Below are 18,287 nucleotides of genomic sequence, written 5' to 3'. Positions count from 1 at the left end.
ATCGAACTCGCGCTCTTGTGATATCGTATTAGCGATTTTACAATAGTAAATCCTTGTTTAAAGCGACCTTGTTTAAATCGACAAATTAATATGCAACGCTTTTTACACGTAGTAATTTACAAGGATGAATTCGTCGGTAAGTCTCCAATTTATCGCAATCAATGCAGTCGAACGCTCAATGAAATACACATACGCACGCGGATGAAAAGATCAAGGTGACGAGGGAAGATTGTTGCGGTGAGAAGCGAGCGAGATAGTATCGCACTAATTTTCCATCGATCAGTCGAGTTTACGCAGCAGTGCGAATGAGTTGTTGCTGCGTTTGCGTGCGCGGTAAAGCAACGTGTAATTCCGCAGAAACTCGACGTCGGAGCAAAATTGCGTTCGTCTATTTTTACAAAACACGCGAAGCCATTTCTCTCACTTAGCGTGCCAAGTTTATATTAATAAAATACTTACGTTAAACTTTCAAAAGTGCTAAATAATTTAAACGAAAGTAAGATGGAATGGGAGAAAGTGCATCACTTATAACAACATTATCGTGCATGCACGCGATTCAAATAATTTCTTGAAGACGATTCATTACGACGTAAAGACAAAGAAGAATCTTTCAGAGGATTAACTTTAGATAAACGATTAGTTAATTAAATGCCGGGAGATCATTTTCAAGTGCGCATCTTTCAAAAAATGTGCAAAGTGCAAATAAAGAATAGTGCGCTTTATTAATCAACGGAACTGTGTCTAAACTGTGTGTCTAAAGAGGAAAACTTTATTATATGATTTTTGTGCAATAAACTTATTTTACGCAACATAATTTTTACCAATAAAATATGTGTCTCTCTTAAAAAAATTATTATTAGTAATAAATGTGCTGAGAGAGAAATAATAGCTGTGTTTAATTGAAAAAACACGACGACAATAATTATTTAAAACAATCAAACTCTATGTATGTTCGATATTGTTAGTGACAACATTTACAAAAGTAAAACTATGTCATTAATTTAAAAACTACGTCTTTAACTGCTCTACATTTTTATTTCTTAAGAATAATATGCTGACACGCGTTTAAATAAAGATAAAAACAGAGATAAGCAGATACATGTTATTTTCCTACAGAATTTTCTGAAAATTATACTCGTATGGATAAAAAAAATATTGCGCTCAGTTAATTGACTAATCATTTTGGTTAAGGTTTCTCACGAACAACGATAGACACGTAAGAATACTCAAGGTCTGGTTTTTCTTTCAAAACCAGTTCACACATTGCTGTAAAAAAAAAACTCATGCATAATCTAAGATCAATCGAATTATTGTAAATTACTCTTGCTTGTTAACAAAATAAAATAAAAACGTTAACTTATTTTTCACCAAACTATAATTAATTTATACAATTTAATTTTACGTAATCTAAATAATTTATACAATTTACTTGCAAGATTATTATTTTTTAGTAAATTTATAAATATAATTTATAAACATTAATAATTATATATTTTAAAAAATACTAAATTTATATTCTGTAATTAAATTCTCTCTCAATTTCTTATCGGCATTGTTAAAATTATTTTAGTCAATCATGAGTCAGACGCAAAATAATTCAATCAATAATTATAAACCTCTGTAATTATTCTCTCGAGATAAAGAATTGATGCAGTTATTATTATGTACAAAGAAATGGAAGTAAAGTAAACAAAAATTGATATTCTCCAATTAACTAATTCTCATTGTGACTGACAGGTAATTCTTCGAATATCCCGAAAGTTAGAATATCCGAACGTCAAATATAACAATTATCCAAGTACGAAATTTCTCACATCTTTTACACGGAACGTTTGAGTTAGTGCAGTGTTTGTTGTTCAATACACTTCCGAAATGTCTTCGGGCATCTTCCTCTAGTTGTTTGAGTTAGTTGAGTCTCCATTAGACCGATGCAACCACCCTTTTCGCGCAAGATAGAAATTGACTCGCACACATTCCCCACGTCCGTCGCGTGAACGATAAATATAAAGCGATCAATCGCATGAGACCGAGAATCGGGCGAACAGGGAACCGCGAAAAAAAAAGTGAGAGAGCCTGAGATCATCCTTCCCACTTTGGATGCCCCCACGGAACATGCATCTTACCTTTTAAGATGATCGTGCGATTCCACTGGAGAACGGTGGCACGTGTTCGACCGTCGACATCGTATCTCCGATGAACCGGAAGCATCGCCGGAAAACGAGGTGCGGCCGACGCCGATGCCGAGAACGATGAAGACATCGACAATCAGCAGCAGCAGCAGCAGCAACTCGTCAAGCATCGCCAGTTTCTCCCTTGTCTTCCCGGTCCCCTGCGAGAACCTCACCGATTTCATCGGCCCCGATGTGCTCGCCGAACGATCGACCGGATACCTATGGGACAGCAAGAACGTCACGTGTCTGGAACACGCGCCCAAGTTGACCAGGGCGATATACCTCAAAGTCATTGTGCTGACAGTTATGTCGGTTCTAAGCCTGGTCGGCAACGTGGCGACGATATACTCGATCACGAAGAATCGCCGGTGGCAGCGTGGCTGCTCGGCGATCTACACCCTGATCCTTCATCTGTCAGTGGCCGATCTGCTGGTCACCATCTTCTGCCTCGCCGGCGAGGCGATCTGGAGCTACTACGTCGAGTGGCTGTGGGGCAATGTCGCGTGCAAGATCTTCAAGTTCCTACAAATGTTCAGCCTGTACCTTAGTACTTTCGTCCTCGTGCTGATCGGCGTCGATCGATTTGTCGCTGTGCGATATCCCATGAAGGGCCTGAACACGTCTCAGAGGTGCTCGCGATTCGTCCTTTTCACTTGGCTGCTGTCTCTTGTGCTCGCCACTCCGCAGGTAAGACGATTTTGCCTCACGTACTTCAACTGTGAGTCGATAGAAATATGTAGACGATGTATGTGATTCTGTTGTTTATATATATTCGGATGTTTAATTTTACAAATTGCACTTGTTGCAGTTATAAATCGTAAAAGTGTTTTAATCTTGTACATTATGCGCGCAAACTATCAATTATTCGAAATTTATATATATATATTTTTTTAAAGGTTAAAATTATACTTTCATATCTTAAATTTTTATTCTATTAAATACATATATTCTCCGATTTAAAACTTATTATTATGAGATAGCGCACAAACTCTTAGACGTTTCCCGCATATATTAGAAAAATATAAAAAAAAGGCTCTCCTTTTGTATTTTTCAAAATCCAACAAATATCTTATTCGTTTAGGTCTTAAGTTTTATTATTCCAGTCATACTTTTCGCACAAATCTAGCGACTATTATCGCAAAGACACGTTCCAGAAAAACATGGGTATTACAGAAAACACGCGTTTTAAACCTTTACTCCTAATTCATGAAATTATGCTAATATACATTATGCATTCAAAGCACACTTATTATCTCAGATTCTACGTATAAAGTAAAGAAACGATTTATATTTTAATCTCATAATTATTACGTCATTAAAATCTGATAATTTGAAACACGCTATGAAGACGTTTTTAAAAAGACGTAGTCAATCATTAAAATGTCACGTGCGTCGATTTTCTTGAAAATCAGCTTTTTATCTGACGATAGTTTACTACATAAAATTATATCTCCGACTCGGACAAATGGGTTCTCAGTTGAATATTAAATAGCGGTTATAAATGCTGTGTCGTCAAGACAGTTGATTGCTAGGAAAATGTCTATCGATAAACAAGTTTCGCATAGAAATATATACGGCTCAAGATATTATTAATTATTTTAAAAATTCCATCGGAAACTTACATTATTTAATTTTACATAACGCGACTTTATATCGACAAAAGAGTTAGTTAAATCGCATTAGTAATGATCTAATCTGAACTATTGTAGAAATGTTGAAGGTTCCAGAACTGGATAATTGATAAATATCAAAGATCACACAAACTTGACAAGTAACAAACAAGTTTTTGCTTTGAGTTATGACTTAAAGAACAAAGAGTTAAATATGTAGTGTTCACATTGCCTGTAGACAGAAAAAATTTAAGAAACGATAATCTACACCGATATATTTTGAATAATTTGTAATATTTTTCATAATTAATGTAGGATACCAAAAATCGCCTTTGAATAAGATATGTATAAATGTTCTTTTATATGTTTTAAAATATTCAAGATATAAATTTGTTATTCTCTTTTGTCAATTAAAAGTAAAATTTATTTAATGTTATGTCACTCGTTACGATATTCATCACAAATGAAGGATATTTCTATGATAATGTCGTAAGATAAAAACTCGTTGAGCAAATATCTTTTATTGCCTGTATTAATTCTAATTCTAATGTAATCAATGTAATCATACCAGCAAAAAATGTATCGGAATATGGCGGCTTTACTTTTTTTATCGTTAATAATTGCAATATCATAGACACTAATTGGTATCACGCAATGTTACGTTCAATTATCAGAATAGGAGTAGCTTATTTTAATTAATAAGTATATTAAATCTTTGTTGAAAAATTTCTTGGCTGTAATTGTATTAGGAGTTACAAACCACGTGTAAAACTCTGCGTAATGTATGTAAATTTTCATTATAAGTTTTCCAACGAAATAACAGGAGCTGGATTTTCCAAGGAGAGAAATAACGAATCAGAGATGTTCTGATTTACATCAAGCTTCCGGGAATAGAGCGCAAAGTGTGCGCATTAATTATGATAGATAAGAAAATAATGTAACTTATATATAAAACATACACCTGTTATCGTGGCATGTAGAAATAGATAATAAACAGCAAGCATTATACAACAGATTCTTACTTGCATCGTGCTCATCATTAGTGTGCAAAACAGTCTTGTACATCCCTCAAGGCACATATATACATAGTGTTAAAAAAAAAAAAAAGAATTAACATTTTGCGAAATGTCTGTTATTGCCGGAGAGAACGTTTCGTATATTTCGTGAACTTATTTCAATTTCATCTTTACTCAAGAGTTTGTAACTCCGCAGCATGTGTTCATGGAAACTTTTTAGCTTCCACTATTCGAGATATTGATCATTCTTTCCAGAAGTTCTTATACATAATAAGAATGCGTTTTCCACTTAACGATCACTGGCAATTAAATGCATGACATAGCATTCGCGAAAATCCTTATATTGACGATTTGATCGCATCTATAATATACATTTTTATATCTCTTATAACAGTATATATTTCCAATGTAATTACTTCAGTGCAAAAACAACAAGTTAAATCATGAAATTTTTATTGTAAAAAATATTTATTCAAGTAAAATTTTTATGCTAAAATATTTTATTTAGCAAAACTGCAGCAACAGAAACAGATATACAAAAATAGTGCGTTTTTCTGTTTAGCGGTCAGAATTTCACATGACACAGCATTCGCAAGAATGCCTACGTAAATTTTAGTATATTTTTCTTCGAACTGGCTGTAATATAAAACAAAGGCTTTTATTGTATAAAATAAATTAAATCACAAAATTGTTTTTGCAGCTTTACTTGTGATCCATTTTATTCAGCAGTAAAAACATATAGCAATCAAAAATATGCTATAGTTACACGAATAACATTTGTCTAAATAAAATTCTATTCTTTTTTTCGATGTATATATCCAATTCTATACATATTCAAAACTGTTAGGACATATAGAAGGACTTAAAGAAAAGACTCAAATAAAAATAATGGAAACGAAAATTACTTCCCAAAACAATTCGAGTGTTGTTTAAAAAACAGTATTACAAAATTTCGGGATCCCAAGGGATATCACTGAAATATCTCCACGATCAACATGATAACGGTATACTGCGATCCAATTGTTCGGAAGGCATGCTTGAGCGATTGTCTCGCTCGATGCCGCCAATCACCCTATCCCCTGTCGTAGTTGGGTTCAATCCAGTCGACTTGCCAGTCGACTTGGCAGTCAATTTGTCAGCGTCGGAAATAGGCTCGATTCTAGGCCTCGTCGTCTCGTCGTGAACACGTCCACCAAAGCCTCCGCGTCCGCGTCTTCCCCTTCTTCTCCTCCTGCAGGACCTTGACCTGCACTCTCGTGACCTTCGTCGCGCATCTCTCCTACTGCACCTGCAGGCAACCCTTCGACTGCGCCCAGCAGTCTCTCTGTTACGTCGTGCCCTGCCGCCCCTCGATCGATGAACCTTTCGCTGGCGATACAGATCCAGCATGCCGATCTCCTGAGCGGCCACCTCCTGCCGTGCAATTTTATTGTCGGTCGGCAAACTATAATGACTACCGGTTTTCTTCAGGATCCCATAAGTGACGCCGCGCTTCAAAGCATTCTGTATCTGTGAGCAAGATAGCTTCGTGAATATGTACATATATTACATATATGTACATATATTAATCGTTCTACATTTTTTGTTATTTATTAAGAGACAGTCTTGTAGAAATGATGTCAGCAAAACTGCACAGAAATTTTTGATTAATTTAAAATTTAGACTGCCTTAAAAAAACTTCTTACTTCACTCACTCTCGATATCATATAATATTTTATATTCGTATATTATATCAACTTTCTGGTTATACTATATGAAAATTACTAAAAATGAATTGAATAAGAGAAAAAAGAGAAACGAGAATGAGAAAGGAGCGCTTTACAAATAATTTCTTTGAAGAGTGACATAGCCTGTCTTCTACCTATTTATATATAGAAATGAAAAGCATAAGTAATGTTAGATGATTTAAATAATGACTTAGAACAGGTTCATGAACTGTGAGATAATAATCATGAATGATTGCTGGAGTGCCGCAAACCTAGGCCGCGATAAAGTAATCGCGGTCGACAAACCAGACTTAACAAAACACGCAATAAATTTTCTTTCTAATTAGCAGACTAATAAATCACTAGAGGATTAAATCATCAGCAAAATATGCACTTTTACCGGAAAAGTGCGCTGACGCGCATAGTTTAAATTACGCAATTTTTAAGGACGCAAAAAAAAACAGATACCGCAAAAAATTCCAAAAGTTAACTCTTCGTCAATCGACGTCATGTTGAATAATGACACGCGGAAAAAACTTATTAATTTTATGTATATTACTAGAAAAAATTACACGCGCTATAGATCGTTTGTGGTGTCGTAATGCAAACGGTATGGAATTATAGTTAAACATTTTTTTTAACCTGACGTCGTGCCACAGCAGATGGGATATTGTAAACGGATGAAATGTACTGAAGAATTTCTCGCGATGTAGATCCTGTGAGCTCACGAAGGTTCTTGATTGCGGAGATCACTAAACCGAGGATCTTCGCGGTCAGATGCACCATGATGATCGCGATGAGATTCTAAATTAACAAAATTTGTACAATTTCATGTCTTATTAATCAAATGGTTCTTAGATATACGTAATTCAGAATCGATATTGGCATTCAATATAAAGTAATTATACCGATAACTCACCCGCGCGGGAAAAAATACCTCTTATTTGTTCATATTAGTAGATATATAATTATATATGATCATATAATGGAAAATATAATCTTAAACAATATTATATGGCCATATATGAGCATATACGATTATATATAATTATTTTACTTCAATGGAGTCATTGATATCTCTCACACACGGTAGAGATGTATGTCTCCAGTGAAGAAAAAAAAACCAGGATGCTTCAAAGATCAGTACGCGTATTTCATACGTATTAGCATACCTATAAAATAAGTAATGACAGATGCACCAAAGCGCGAGGTAGACGTTGCAATCCGATCGAGCGCTATTCTGTTCTCGAGGAGAAACCGATGTTAGATAAGCCCAAGATTTAATAAAGCATCAGGTGCTTCGACCGAACGGCGGATGCTGAAACTTCGAGATCGGTGCCCGTGTCCCGTAACCCGACGCGTTAGAGACGGAGAGGACGAAGATCGCGAGTCATCGCCCAGTGTCAAGGGAACAGTTGTCGCGACCGAAGAAAGAAACGCGGTCCGTGTGGCGGAGATTGATGACAAACGTATATATCTCGTGACAAGCCGGGAGACAAACGGCCCGTTTAATTAATGCGCCTCTCCTGTTCCACGAGTTTCTTTTCACGGTAACCTTCGTTTTATCTCCTGCCTCAATGTCCCGGCCTTATCGAGAAAGCACGGCAAATTTGGAACTTTTGGAAGTCAGCTGATCCGCTAAACGCGGTCACGTTTTCGCCTTTCGGTCAAGAGATCGAATCGATAAGCGGACGGTTTACAAATGAACGTCGAAAGTGTGTGATATTAGCTCCGCTCTGGATATTAGTTCCTTTTACATACATACTTTTATATAATTTTCTAAACGTAAAATAATATGATTTATTATGTAGCTAAAAAAGGAAATTCATTGATACATCATAAATGAGCGGAGAGTGTTCGACATTTAACATTTAATGTCGCAAACTTTCATGTATTAAGTATTTATCAAAGGCACAATTCCTTTCTGATTTAAAATAAATATTTAGATAAAGTATATAATTATATTATATGAAATATATAATTATATAAACATTTAGATAAAAATGTGTAAATATTTAGAATAAATTATTACAGATGAAATTTTCAAATTATTTAATAAAAATAATTAAACTCCGCATTGTCAAGTCCACGTTTATTTTAACTTTCCGTTTAAATTAATAATAAAAAACACATAAAAACACATGTTAACATCTTACGAATATCTTTTCGCAGAACGTCTTATATATTAGCTAATTTATTTAGGTTTTTACGCAAATCATTGAACTTTTAGACTCCGCGAATTCTGTATTCTCTGTCGTATCCGCAGCAAGCGGATACCTAATCAACATACTCTATCATTATTTCATCCACGTAATTCGCTAATATATTGATGTCCGCATATATTTATACACCAATTTATTTTAACAGATCGCGGTATTTCATGTTGCGCAAGGACCATTCGTCGAAGTATTTACGCAATGCGTGACACACGGCGTTTACACCGAACCCTGGCAGGAACAGTTATACGCAAGTTTCAGCCTGTTCTTTATGTTCCTCCTGCCATTAGCAATTTTAATCACCACATACGTATCCACGGTAGTCACTATTTCCCGTAAGTATTCTTCTATACGTTATGCAAATTTATACTTGCAGTGAACGCGCGATTCGCATCTATAACTTTTCGATAATCTTATTATACGATCTTATATATTCGACAATATACAGAGTGTCCGGTAATAATAATAATTCGCAATACTTGGGAATGGGATATGTCTCTTCTCGCCGCGCGCTTCTACTTACTAGAGTAGATTGGCCAATCTTTTTCAATTAATTTCTTAGTAAGTATTGCGAATTTCGCAAAATGGTAGAAGACTTTTCTACTCGGTTTAGCTCACTCCACTTGTATACAAGATTACCGGCCACCCTGTATAATCTTTTATATTCTTCGTGATCTTAATTCTTCTTATATTTATATTAAAGGTAAAGAATTGCGTCCCCAGTTTTTCAGATTAGCTACAGCGTTATTGTTACCTACTATTAAACATGTCAGTTAAAAATGTTGTGACTATCAATCAGTTAAATTACTTCATTAAAAACTCAATAAATCGAATTGCTACTTCTATTTTATATCTAAAAATACACCATTTCCTTATTTAAAACTTTAAATCCTGTTTTCCCTAAATTTATAATAATAGAGATATGTTTCTTCATCTCATAAGGTACAGGTATATTCTTCGCGAATGATAATCATATATTCGACAATTTAGTTTAGTAATTAAAGAAATATCCGATAACGTACAGATATATTCTTCGATAATTATATATTCGATAATTTACTTTAGTAATTAAAGAAATGTCCAAAATTGAAATCGGACTGGATTTCATGGACAAAATTGTATTATTTATTTCTAGAATGTTACAAATATATATTTGGTGTTCTAAATTTCGTGAGCGTAGCTTACAAAGTCTACGAAAATAAATCAATAGAAAGAAAAAGTGGAGAAGACAACTATCGACAAATTTATATATACATATATGTATATATATACTTATTGTCATTATAGTAATATAATAGACAAATAGGCTAAATAATGTGTCTAGTTATATATCTAACGAAATATCTTGTTCCAGGAAGTCAGAGAACTTTCAAAATGGAACCAACGAGAACGTACAGAGACAGCGACTTAAATAGGAGAAGACTGATCCACCGGGCAAAAGCGAAGTCACTACGCCTCAGCGTCGTTATTGTAGTGGCATTTCTAATTTGGTGGACGCCGTACTACACGATGATGATAATTCTCCTGTTTGTCAATCCGGACGATCACGTTAGTATATTTTGATCGGAGCAGAGCAGAGGGATTAGATTGGTCTACATTGAAAAGTCAACGTCGTACGCTAACAAACGAATGCCTTTCAGCTCAGCGAGGAGCTACGGAACGGAATATTTTTCTTCGGTATGAGCAACAGCTTGGTAAATCCCCTGATATATGGAGCGTTTCATCTTTGGCCGCAGAGACAACGGCAGGGCTCTTATCATAGGTGAATAGAATTTACGAGACCGTTCGATGTGCCGTGTATCTCGTAAAATCCCTTTCGCGTTTTGCTACAATGTAACTCGCGTGTTATGACGAACGTAATACACGTGTCGCGACGCGCGCGGATTCGTAACGAAGAGACATAATTACGTTTCTAATCGAAAAAGGAAATTAAACCGTCTTGATATTTTGCATAAAACGTGTCTAATTATTGGTACTATCATTAGTTGCAGGTCTGACGCTTCGTCGGTTCAACGAAACAACATGAAGAGACGCGAAACGAAAATGTCACTCCTCTCTCATCAGGATAGTGGCAGTAAAATGATCGCGCCTACGCATCAGCAGCATCAGATGTAATAATTTTTTATCAAATTAGATTATATCTCATGTAAAAGCGACGTATATACGTCTTCATGTAACGAGATGAAGTAATAGCGTAATATAAAAAGATGAAATACATTACACGAAAGATAAAAAATAAGAAAGAAAGCATTACTGCATTCGTCATGTCAAGTATCGTTCTTAATTGAGGATTTTTACAAGCGAAAATTAACATTAATTTTCTATTTATATGAAGAAAAAAAATGTTAAATATCAAATAAGTAAGCTTACTTATTTCAATATAATACAGAAAAAATATTAATAAGCCAAAATAAAAGTTTTATATGTATTTCTTAAATTAAAACATTAAAAATATTTGCGCGCACGTCTGTTGATTTAGATCTAATTTAGGCGCAAAAATATTGTTGCATTTGTAATTAGTGCGTATACGTCGAAATAGAGATTTAGTACATATTATTTAGTAATAAAATTATTAATAAAATTTTAAAATTAATGTTACATAATAAAGTGGCATTTTTACTAATTCTTCGTGTAACGTGCAATTGAAGAACTTCGCTCATAAATAGCAATGTGCAAAAACACGGATATTTCATGTGTGTGTATATAGTGTAATTATATTATAAGTTTATAGCGCGAAGCTATAGAAAAAGAAAGAACTGAATATTAAAATACATTAATTTTACGAATTATTAGAATACATTTAACACGCATAATATTGTCTGTGAAAAATGTTTCTTAAAGAAACGAATTTTATACAACGCCGAAAAAAATAAAGGTAATATATATCATTTATAAGTATATATATAGTTTAAAAATAAATTGTTTATACGTGACATATATTTTAATATAATAATTAGAATTTTATTTTATCTACATATATATGCGCAACCACTTTGAGCGGTACAACATTCACTTTACTTATAGAACATCTTAGAATTTCACAGTTAATTTACTTCTTCTCTATATACTTTCCTGATAATTTGTCGATTTCTCAATTTCAATTTTGGCAATTTACAAGAGAGATCAAAATAAATTCACTTTTTCTTTATTTGAGAGATCAAAATAAATTCCTTAATATCGGCCAATTAGCGCTATCTCTTATCCGATTATGTATTCGCACATTCTATTATCGAGAATTATTAATTCAAACTTTTGCAATTTGCAAAATATTAATTCTGATAACCAGGATATTTACGATCGATATTTATTGCTGTCGGTAATATTAACCATCGATAATGTAATGCCTTTTAGATTAATTTCACACTTTCCTGCACGAGGTCGCCAAACTAATTTCAATTTGTCACGTGACTTAAGCCCCTTGCACAATGCCAGGCAATAGGAGGAAATAACCAAAAAGTCGTTAAATGCAACCTAAAAATTTCGAATGCTATAATGGGTTGGCAACAGGCAATAGGCACAGAATTTCCAACGTGACGGAAACTCTGTGTCTATTGCCTGTGTCACTGTTTATTCTGCATTTATACATGATTTCTGATTTCTATTCCCCCTGTTGTTTTCTTGCGTTGTGCAAGGAGCTTTACACGTGACCTAACCCTGCCCGCATTCCGATATTCACTGTCAGACTGACAGTGTCAGTACTGCAAATCTATATTTTACGTCACGTATACTATAGATTTTCAGTACTGAAAGTTGCTGACAGTAATTCAGGAATGCAGTCCTTATGTTGATAGTGATAGCGTTGATGCATAAACCAAAAAGAAAAATCGTGACCAGCCCCTACTGAAAAAAATACGGTAACACTTATACAATATTTTTCGAAAAATATTGATGAGTTGTATGTACTACAGGGAAATATAAAATAATTTTAATATAAATGAAATTGCCGTAATTGAAAAATATATAATATCACTTGATATCGTGTACGATCACATTAATAATCTGTGTTGCAGAAAGAAACAGAATTAAGGAAAAGAAATTTTTAATGGCTGAGATAATAACGGCAAATGTACAGAAACTTGGAAATGAAGAATTAGGAAATTCCTGTAAAGAAAACGAATTTAAGTGCCCAAGTCATACGACGCAAGAGGATGACGGTCTGTCAGAAGTGAATAAGGATCCAACGATGAATCCCCTTTTCATCAAATGTGAAAGAAAAGATCCTGATACGGATTCAGATCCAAGGTTTAATAAATCGCCAAGCCATATATGTAGTACACCTAACAAAGTGAATAATCTGACGGGTTTTGACGATACAAATTGTGCAGATAAAAATACAAATAGTCCTCGAAAGAACATACACTTGGTTAATCAAAAGGACTTGTTGAAGAGTCCGGCATTTAAAAGTCCAGTGTTTAAAAAGTCAGATAAATCTGTGGATATAACTCCGGTGGATACATGCCCGCAAAGAAAAAGAACGATTAGCATAAATAGTGATTGCGATACGTTCAAATTAGAATTGTGCGATATAGAAAATTTCAATAATTTTGAAAGTATTGATTTATTGCACGACTTAGATTCTGTAGTAAAGTTTGAACATGGTAATGATGTTTTATTATCCTCGATGAGGGACGACAATCTGTCAGAAGTGAATAAGGATCCAACGACGGATCCCCTTTTTATCAGTGATTCTGAAAAGAAAAATCTTGACACGACTTCAGATTCAGACGAACAGTTTAACAAAAAACGTAAGCTCAGAATAGAATTAAGGCCTCGAGTAAAAAGGAAAAACAAATGTCATTTCAAGAAACGTAAATCGAATACAGAAGAGGAATATCTTTCAGAAAGGTTGAAAAATTTTGAGGAATGGGAAGAAATCCCGTTAATTAACATAAAAGTTAGTTTTGATTATTATATTTTGCGTATCGTATGATTTATTTTTCTTGTGTATATCAACTGATTTTTTATATTCCAGAAATTGATGGACCTACATGTAAAACTGACTCATGAGGTATTACCACAACACAAAATAGAGGTTTCTGGATCTCATGCGCCAACGAGAACAGCGAAAATATTATTTCAGAAACATGGGCCGATCCGAAATGGTCCGTATACACCTACAGAGGACAATATTATCAGGAAAAACTGGGAGACGTTTTGCGAGGTATATTTTAAATATATCATAGGGCAATATAACCGAATCAAACTGTTTTCGAACAATATGTTTTATTATAACGTGCTGTATACAGCTCCATGACTGGGATGCAAAGACAGTCGAGCCATTTCTTTATTGGAGACACAATGGAAGATACTTTATACGCGATGTGAAGGAAAGACAGAAATTTGTTCAATTTTTGGCAAATGGGTTACCTTGGCGAACTCTCTACAGCGTTTATTCCAGATTTAAAGTATTATATCGCAATAAAATCACTACTCGGTAAGATACAAAGATCTTAAATCAAGAATTGATCTTAAACCACTTCAATCATACTTACGTATGATCTTTATGTTTTAGTTATACTTCTAAAGAAGATAAAATAATTTTAAAGTACATACAGAATAAACATCTTAAGAAAAATGATACTAAATTTAGTGAATTGGGGAAGATACTAAAACGAACAAGTAGATCGATCTTTATGCGATATCAGCATCTCAAAAATCAAGCTCAGGATAGATCGGATACGGAACGTAAGTAACTCATGATATATTCTATCACCATCAAATGTTATAATTATACGTATATTAGTTATATTTTTAGATATCTGATATATATCCACATATGTATATTATCTATTTAATCTAATTACAGCGTTAGTTGACATTAGGTGGACGTTACCACTGATAAAAAAATTCATAAAAACTTTACTCACTGTTACATTAAGTGAAGATATAAGAGATCTCAAAGATGCCACGCTTCCCAAGCCAGTGTGGCAGAAAATGGAAACAAAACTAAATATACATGAGAATGTCTTAAGAACCTTCTGGCAACATCAGTTGCATCTGCAATTATTCAGTACAGATCCTATTTATTTAAACGACATTAAGATACAGTTAATTGAATAGTAAGTATCATTGCATTTTATGGTTGTAAATTGTAATATACAATCTATTAAGAACCATTCGGATTAATTTTAATAGATCATAAGCATTTTTATTTCACATATACCAACGCATTTAATCCATTGTTGCAGTATGTATGCAAAAGGAATATCCAATACTCGTGAAATTATATGGCCCAACGTTGCAAAATACTTTGATGGAGCAACTGGAGTATTTCTTTGCAAGGTCTTTTATTATCTTGTTCAAGAATGCAATATGAGTGACGTGGATAATTTCGTCGGTAACAAAATATCAAAATTGTCCTTAATAAATGTTATGCATACTGCGTACATATATTATATGAGAATTTTTATGTTACAGATGTTGTGGAACACTTATATCATACTAAAATTCCTGAAATTCGAAAGGCCCTAACCGATAAGTTTTTACCTAAAATTGTGTATAAAAATGGGAAAGTATCTTTACTAAATGAAAACAGAAAAACAGCCGATACTGATCAAGAAGTAACTAATTATACTTCTGCCGATAGTTAACTTGTGTGAAATTATAAAATTATAAATAATATAAAAATATTAAAAAATTTATATATAATAAACAATTATACCTTTTTATATTTAAATTACAATGTATTTTTTTTTAACTATACTTTACATAGGTAATATTAAATCAATACTTATAAAAATATAACGCAATATTACTCTAAATGTGTTACTTTAAGCTGTTTTTAAGGAAAGCACAAAAATTTATTAAGCAATAGCTGTTTTATTAAAAAGAAAAAAGGATTGATACAATGACTTATTTTTGCCTCTTTGCTACACCAACACAAATACCAATTATTTTAGTTTATAATATTTTTCCTGATCTCGCTTAAATTTAAACCTTATTTTTCTTTGACTCTTTCTCAAGTGCTTTCTCTTTTGCTTTTTGATACAAAGGTACAAGCTTGCCTTCCTTCGCGAGAATCTTCAAAAGTTCCATGATGAGTGGTAAATAATTATGCTTCCGTCTAATGTTCTCTATTTGATATCTTTTCGACTTTCTGATCTCTTCCTCAATTAAGGCCTGCAGACGTTCTAATTCTTCAGGATCGCAAACATTGGCCTTCTGCCTTTCGTATAAAGTTTTTCTATCTGTCACTATAGCCATCAGATTGAAATGAATTTCGCCTTCGTTATACCTGTTTATAATCATTTTCACTTTTATACCACGCAGTTGATAAGCAACACATATAATGATACATCATAATATTTATCTACGTGTATACAAGATAAATTAATGAGAAAGTTATTTTTCGCAACTTACTTGTTTATCCGCTTTTGAATTATAGGTTTCGCAGCTTGTACCCATTGTTCCCCTACCGGACACGGGCCTAAATCAATTGGCCCGTCTTTCAACCCGTCTAATTCGTATAGACGACCATCGATCGGAATATAACTCACAAAATGAAACACATCGTCATCTTTAGAAGCTTGCTTCGAGTCGTATTCAAATAAGGACTGTCTAAAATTTCAGTATATACAATATGTACAGTATAAAATGTGACACTTTCTTTAGAAAAACAATATTTGTTAGTTAAAAAGCATATGTACTAAATACCTGGAGAAGGAATTATGCACTTCCCTTATAACATCGGAATTACTAAGTGCGAGTCCGCGCATATTTGCATCAAAACTTTGACAGAAGTTTTTAAATTCTTCTAAGTTTGGTCCTAGAGATATGTCTCCATGCTTACAATTTAATAAAACGCTCAATATCGCTTGCGTCGCGCAGGCATTGTTTATCACCTAAAAATTAAATGTTATTATTTTATAAATAGTATTTGTTAATTATCCCACATAACGTAGGATTAAATAATAATACGATCTGTCATTATATGTCAAATATTTCAATATATTTTAATTTTTTTATATTTTTATGAAGTACAAAGTTAATGAATAATTAACAATTTTTAATTTACTTTCCCAGTTATTATAGTATATCTATTTAAGATATACTTACTGGATATCTATTTTACACTTTACATACCTGTTTCGCAAAGAATATTTTATCCAATCTACTGTCTTGCACAATATTTCCTGATAATTCATCGTCTTGTACCCATTTAAATAAAAATATTAAGCCGTGAATAGGTCTGCAAAAGAAGAAATTTATAACAAATTTGAGTTTGAAAAATGACATTGTGTAAAATTTAATCTACAAAAATAACAGATACTAATCTCGTCAAAATTATTGACTTTTTTCCTTTTTATCTATGTATCTATGTCTCTTATCTTGTATATCTAAAGAAAAGCAAGTATACGTAACAATTCTGAAGAAAAATAACTTGATAGCAAGTGAAAACATTAATTATACAGAATATATCTAATCTTTCCATGCAGATATCTTTCAGATAACATAATTTTATTGATTAGACCTGTTTCTTATAAGCGCAGTGTACATTTTCTTTACTTAAAATAAAACAAGTATATATTTGAAACTTAGCAAAAGCCAGGAGGAAAAGTCCTGATCCATTCCAATGCGATAAAAAATAATTTTCCTATAAGTATTGCACAAAAGCTGCATTCTATTTACTGACACAAGTCGACACAAGTGTCGTTCTGTCTTTGTTATTTATTGAATGCCGAGAAAGATAGAACGTCGTTTGTCTCGATATGTGTCACTAAATGAAAAGCACCCAAAATAAACTTACTTCAAGTCATTGAACTGGTCATCATCCAAACTCCATAATTCTTCCACTTGTGCGCCTTTGACACCTACGTAAATAAAATAATATATAATATTCCACTTAACAATTGAGTTTAAAGGGTTGAGAATTGAAAAATCGAAAGATTGAAGAATTGATCGAAAAAAATGTCTCTGTGAAATTTAATAATCACAGTTTTTAATCATCAAATCATATATATATGTGTGTGTAAATTACAATTTATTACATATACTATATACATGTGCAGGAGCTTCATTCGCATGACAAACGCTTTCCACTGGAGCATCGCCTAATTCGAATAACGCCAAAAATAATGCAAGCAAAGAACACAGTACAATATTACAGGGAATAAAAATTAGAAATATAACTTGCCGAATTCTTTAATCAATTCAGTAAAAACGCCAGGATCGCTCTCGATGAGACACCAATTTCCTGCCGAGTCTGCCATATTTTATACACTGTCACAAACGTGTCACGAGTCACGACTGTCACGTAGATAATACAGCAAAGATTGTGTATGTACGAAAAATTCGGATAAACTGCCGCGCTACTCCGTGGCAAAATTCGCAACGTTCTGCGGACGAATCCCAGTACCATTTTTGACGGAAAATTTCGTCGGTATAATAGGTTCCTGCTGAACATTATGACATTTTAAAGTCATCTTGAGAGATCTCAAAGTTTTAAAAACACCTTCTAAAACCGTCAGAAATACGTTCTAATTTATGGCGTCGTTCAGACATCGTTTCAACATATCTTTTAAGTCATCTTTTTCGGGATCGCGGGAAACAATATTGACGGTCGGTACGT

The 18,287-nt window shown here is 33.4% G+C and overlaps 4 protein-coding genes across 7 annotated transcripts; 2 read left to right on the top strand and 2 right to left on the bottom strand.

The window, feature by feature from the left end:
• Positions 1–275: 275 nt before the first annotated feature.
• Crzr (corazonin receptor) lies at positions 276–11,652 on the top strand. 4 transcript variants are annotated; one of them, XM_071787052.1, is made up of 6 exons: positions 276–946; positions 1,738–2,858; positions 8,871–9,054; positions 10,074–10,267; positions 10,360–10,481; positions 10,705–11,652. In XM_071787052.1, the coding sequence occupies exons 2-6, from the start codon at positions 2,238–2,240 to the stop codon at positions 10,832–10,834; spliced, it is 1,251 nt and encodes a 416-aa protein (XP_071643153.1). In that variant the 5' UTR covers positions 276–946; positions 1,738–2,237; the 3' UTR covers positions 10,835–11,652. The 4 variants fall into 4 exon arrangements, with proteins under 4 accessions (XP_071643153.1, XP_071643152.1, XP_071643154.1 ...); XM_071787051.1 differs by having other exon boundaries at positions 276–960; XM_071787053.1 differs by having other exon boundaries at positions 276–982; positions 2,132–2,858.
• Positions 2,869–8,861, bottom strand: LOC139818395 (uncharacterized). Its single transcript, XM_071787056.1, has 2 exons — positions 7,146–8,861; positions 2,869–6,306 (listed from the first exon to the last, which is right to left on the bottom strand). Exons 1-2 carry the CDS (start codon positions 7,287–7,289, stop codon positions 5,788–5,790), a joined length of 663 nt encoding a protein of 220 aa, XP_071643157.1. The 5' UTR covers positions 7,290–8,861; the 3' UTR covers positions 2,869–5,787.
• A 693-nt stretch (positions 11,653–12,345) lies between the features above and the next one.
• LOC139818390 (uncharacterized) lies at positions 12,346–15,395 on the top strand. The gene is made up of 8 exons (XM_071787044.1): positions 12,346–12,573; positions 12,730–13,613; positions 13,692–13,880; positions 13,966–14,153; positions 14,232–14,404; positions 14,526–14,778; positions 14,908–15,056; positions 15,137–15,395. The coding sequence occupies exons 2-8, from the start codon at positions 12,762–12,764 to the stop codon at positions 15,307–15,309; spliced, it is 1,977 nt and encodes a 658-aa protein (XP_071643145.1). The 5' UTR covers positions 12,346–12,573; positions 12,730–12,761; the 3' UTR covers positions 15,310–15,395.
• Positions 15,084–18,004, bottom strand: Uch-l5 (ubiquitin carboxy-terminal hydrolase L5). Its single transcript, XM_071787054.1, has 6 exons — positions 17,853–18,004; positions 17,466–17,529; positions 16,802–16,907; positions 16,373–16,560; positions 16,079–16,276; positions 15,084–15,953 (listed from the first exon to the last, which is right to left on the bottom strand). Exons 1-6 carry the CDS (start codon positions 17,926–17,928, stop codon positions 15,650–15,652), a joined length of 936 nt encoding a protein of 311 aa, XP_071643155.1. The 5' UTR covers positions 17,929–18,004; the 3' UTR covers positions 15,084–15,649.
• Between the last annotated feature and the right edge of the window lie 283 nt (positions 18,005–18,287).

Source organism: Temnothorax longispinosus, chromosome 8 (genome assembly GCF_030848805.1).
Source record: "Temnothorax longispinosus isolate EJ_2023e chromosome 8, Tlon_JGU_v1, whole genome shotgun sequence".
NCBI lineage: Eukaryota > Metazoa > Arthropoda > Insecta > Hymenoptera > Formicidae > Temnothorax > Temnothorax longispinosus.
Note: the sequence above shows the minus strand (reverse complement) of the source record. Positions and strands in the feature narration are given on the sequence as shown.